The following is a 4,603-nucleotide window of genomic DNA, read 5'->3' as shown; positions in this document are numbered from 1 at the left end:
ATGCCACGAAACTAGTATGAAGTTCTTCAATAGCGTTACAAAGCGTCGCGGCCAATAAATCATACAGTCTTTGAAAACGTGCCAGTGATGAAACACAATTGGCTATGAAAAGCGTGTCAAAGCAACGCAGAACCGTACAATGTTGCCACTACTCTAACGTAAGAGAACTCAGCTATGTGGACAAGGTGCACGCTCATTTGGCCTTAAGACAACCAAGACTCAAGTAATCTACATCACTCTACAGTTTTTACCTCATGTCGGTGGAGAGAGAGGAGAGTTTTAGTCCAATTGGGCGACTGAGCGCGTGAGTTTTATGGTCATGGTGCGGGGCCCTATCTGCTCGCAAGCCTGGCAGGGTATCTAGTGTGGACTAATCGCCTACGCCTACTGGCAGAAATCGTGTGGGGGCGCTCGCGCATCGGGCGCAAGACCGGGAAGGAGACGACGAGCAGGTCAGAAATAGGCCATTTCGCCTCTGGGTTCTGGCAATGCTGCAGCATTCTTGAGTTCTACTAAGCTTCCATAGCCACACGCAGTATAAAGGTGTGTGCTTGTGTATGTGCGCGTGCGTATAGCTGCGTCTCTCGAGTCGGGTAATTATCCATTTCCTGCCTCGATTCTCTTCCTCTGTTTTGCTGCTTGTGCCCTTTATAATGTTTGCCATTTTCTCTGATTTCGTGGTTTGAGGGCCGCACTTGCGTCTATTCTTCTGATATGGGTGCCATGGTGTGCATAGCTTCTCCATTTCTTCAGATCAAAGGAGCTCTTTAAACTTCCCTCTGTTCTTGCTTTGATCTGCTTCATCTTTTCTTGGCCATGGTTATCTGAAGCAGTTTTCCTCATTCTGTCCTTTTAGTGGAGTCTTTCTTGCTCTTTGAAGACATTTTTCTTTGTATAAATCTTTGGTTCTGCATGGCCTCTGCTCCACCGGAGGATTTCCGTTGCCCCATCTCATTGGAGCTTATGAGTGACCCTGTAATATTAGCTACCGGGCAAACATATGATCGTGCATCTATCCAGCGCTGGCTCGATGCAGGACACCGGACATGCCCCAAGACAAAGCAGGTTCTCTATGACATCAAACTCATCCCAAACTATGCTTTGAGAAGCCTCATCTATCAGTGGGCTAATGCAAATGGAGTGGATTTGAAAAAACCAGCAGAGAATTGCAATTCTACGAATGCTGCCAGCTATGGCGTAGCAGAAAGAGAAGGCCTCATACGCCTCAAGGCACTTGTCGAAGACTTGGTGAAGTGCCTCTCTAGCACAGTTATGCAAACACGCAAAGATGCCATCAAGAAGATCAGTCATTTGGCAAAGGAAGGCAAGGAGAGGCGCACCTGCATTGTAGAAGCAGGTGGGATTGCGTGTATCTTGCCTTTGATATCATCTGGGGATGCGCAGATAGAAGAAGCAGGATTGCAGTCCCTCCTAGAGTTAAGCTTGGATGATGAGAACAAGGTAGGGCTTGTGGCAGAAGGAGCGGTGGATGCCATTGTACAAGCTTTGCGCAGGGGTTCGATGGATACAAGAATCAAGGCAGCTACAACTTTAACAAGTTTGGCACTTGTGGATGTGAATAAGGCCACCATTGGTAGCCATCACGATGTCATACCTGCTCTTGTGAAGTTACTAGCAGAGGGGAATGTAAGAGGGAAGAAGGAATCAATGAGCGCTCTATGTGCATTGTGCATGTTTCATGATAATAAGCCGCGCGCAGTGCTAGCTGGTGTTGTTCCTCTTTTGCTTGCCCTTCTTATTGAGGGCAGAAGCGAATTGGTAGAGCTTGCGCTGACTGTACTCGATTTCTTGTCCACCTCTGTCGAAGGCCGGCTTGCAATAACAAGAGAACCCGCTTTACCCACTCTGGTGCGCTTGCTAAGGTCTGGAACCTCAAGAAGCAAGGAGCATGCAGCAGCGGTGCTGTGGTCTCTATGTTCGAATAGTAAAAAGTACACTCTACAGGCTTTCAATGCTGGAGCCTTGGAAACATGCTCATCACTGATACAAGTTGGCACTGCACGTGCGAAGAGGAAGGCTTCGTCTCTGGTGAAGGCCTTTCAAGAGTGTGGGAAATGGTGAGGTTGATTTCAAGTTTAAAAAAAAGTAACCCAGACGAATTGATGTAAGAGCCAGGTAAGAAAGTTATGAAGGAAGCAATGGATGAGGCAATGTATGATGGTTGGGGATGGCATGGAACAAGAACATGCAGGATTTATGCAGGAAGCGGTATGTTTGATTTTCATGTGCATCTCTACCCTGCGCTGGCAAATCGTGGTAAGAAAGTATTAGTACCCACTGCTTCATCTTATATTTGTCCACTTAATAGTCTAGCATCTCAAGCCAAAAACGAGTGCACCCATGGGCCTTAAGAGTCATGGTGTTTACAATCTGCCCTGCTGTGTTGTAAAACAGCGCACATACACACACATTCTTGGTCCTTGAGGGATCGGTGGAAGTGGTCATGGCTTGTGAATTAGCACTCAAAAATAGCCTCACACTGCTCATTAAAACAGGATGTGATGTGGAGTACCCTCTTTATACATGTAAATGATGTTCACCTGATGTTGCCATGCTTCGCAAGAGTTGGGTATGTAGTTGCATTCCTGTGTGAGTGTATGCATGTGCTTCTCTGCATGTATGCATCAGACTATATCGATGTGCAATATATACACGAAAAACAAATGGCTGTTTGTTTTACACAGGCTGTGAATCCAGGTGATTGGGTTCCTCGGAAATAAGTAAATTTTACTGCTTATCCATGCCCTTTACATTATTCCAAATGTAGTAGTTGTGCATGCCTACGTGGATGCCTTTTACTTATAAATCGATTTCTCCAAAATGATCACGCATCATGTGGTGGGCTTTTGGCATACATGTGACTTTTGTATGTGAAGCATCGAATGATAGAAATCTTCTTTGGTATTCTAGTTTGTAAATGGGTCCTTTCATTTAAGAGCCTCATACAGGTCCTTTTCGTTTCTTCTTTTTTGTTTTAGAATGCAAGCGTGACCCTTCACCTTGTTTTGGGAAGTTGTCGTATTTGGAGGATGCAGAAAGAGTCATTTTGCAGTTGGGCTGTCAGTTGTAATGGTGCTGGAACCTATTGCTTTGTATTGGAGGTGGCTTTTTTATCTACATAGGCCTTAGTAAAGCACTAAACTATGGGAAGTGATTGTGGATTGTGGGTGTGGATTAGTACCACTTGGCAAGTTAATTATGGTAAACATTTTTTTCTTCCTATGTTTTGGAAGAGGGGTATTGACTAGGCATTGTCTTTTGTATATGTAGGCCATTGTGAGAGATAGTTGATGGTTGTTTACCTATTTCTGTAAAGGGGGTACTGAGTAATGGGTATTTTTGTAAAGAGGGGTATGGAATACTGGGTCATTCAACACTCATTCGTATTTTAAGTACAGTATTTAGCATCTTGAACAGACTATTGATAAAAAGCATGGACTCTTTAAAAGTTGGGTGGTGTCTCTTTTATTGCAGGGGTCTTAAAAACAGGCTCTGGATGCGAGGTTGGAGTCGCAGTGTGTTTTAAGTGTATGCCTTTAATCTGTACACATTTCGATTTCCAATTAAATTTTAGTACGTGTATTATGCACCCAGTATTATACTTCCCATCCTGCCCCATATGGACTTTTCACTTTTTTTGAGGGTAACTTACCTGCTACGGGTATTGGAATCTTGGGTTACATTTATGTCTACCATCGATAATCTTGTGAAATCTCTAGATAGTTTTTGAATGGTGGCTTTTTTGGGCTTCTTATGTTTTCTTGTGACAGGTAAGGGATTCACTGTAATCATCCTGAATACTCAATTTCGGCCAAAGAAAGGGTGTAAATTTTTGAATTCTCAATTTTGGTAGTCACTTTGTACAAACAATATTACTGAAGTATTCTCAATGCATCCAGTTGATGCTCCATAGCTCCAATTTTCAATGACTTGTCTCTGTGAGCTGATTGTGGGCTAGTGGTAGCACCAGCAAGCTAGGTTTTGTTCTCATTCTCAACTGTACAAAGGTTTATATATAGGTCAAATACCTCAAGCCATTGGGTCACTTTGAGGTAGGAATTATCCACCTCAAGCATTGGTTGCCATTCCTTACAGGAAAACAAACTTTACCATTAAGCCCATGTTTTGAGTGTCGAAAATCTACTGTGAGTTGTCTTAAGCCTACTGAATAGAAGGGATTTCAACTAAAGTCTACTTGGAGCTATCATCAAAACTCTAGATGGCCATTGAAGTGCAACGAACAAGAGTCTTAACTACTTAACGTTTGTGGCTGTAAGTGGTACAAAGCTTCAAAGGGTGAGGTGATCAGAGGAGGTACATTGGAGTTGAGTGATCTTCTTCAACTTTCAATGGCTGTTGAAGCTTAAGGTGGACCAAGCTGCCAAATTTAAGAGTAACCAATTTTCAATTTGTTTTGGTCTGTTCTTCATTTAAAGGCTAGTCGTCATCAATTTCTTCATCATTCTTCATCCTCCCACGTTAGTACGTATGCCATATATCACGTATGCGGTGTTGATGTATTGATTTCCCAAACTTTTCAAGGATGTAGACATTGCCCATAGTAGTAAGACCTCTTCTCACC

General features: G+C 43.3%; 1 protein-coding gene across 1 annotated transcript; it reads left to right on the top strand.

Moving 5' to 3' along the window:
- Positions 1-297: 297 nt before the first annotated feature.
- Positions 298-2,565, top strand: LOC147450366 (U-box domain-containing protein 12-like). The gene has a single exon (XM_086519616.1). It carries the CDS (start codon positions 913-915, stop codon positions 2,080-2,082), a length of 1,170 nt encoding a protein of 389 aa, XP_086375742.1. The 5' UTR covers positions 298-912; the 3' UTR covers positions 2,083-2,565.
- The last annotated feature ends 2,038 nt before the right edge of the window (positions 2,566-4,603 follow it).

Source organism: Adiantum capillus-veneris, chromosome 9 (genome assembly GCF_014529385.1).
Source record: "Adiantum capillus-veneris isolate H3 chromosome 9, ASM1452938v2, whole genome shotgun sequence".
Lineage (NCBI taxonomy): Eukaryota > Viridiplantae > Streptophyta > Polypodiopsida > Polypodiales > Pteridaceae > Adiantum > Adiantum capillus-veneris.
This window is presented reverse-complemented; position numbering and strand designations above follow the sequence as displayed.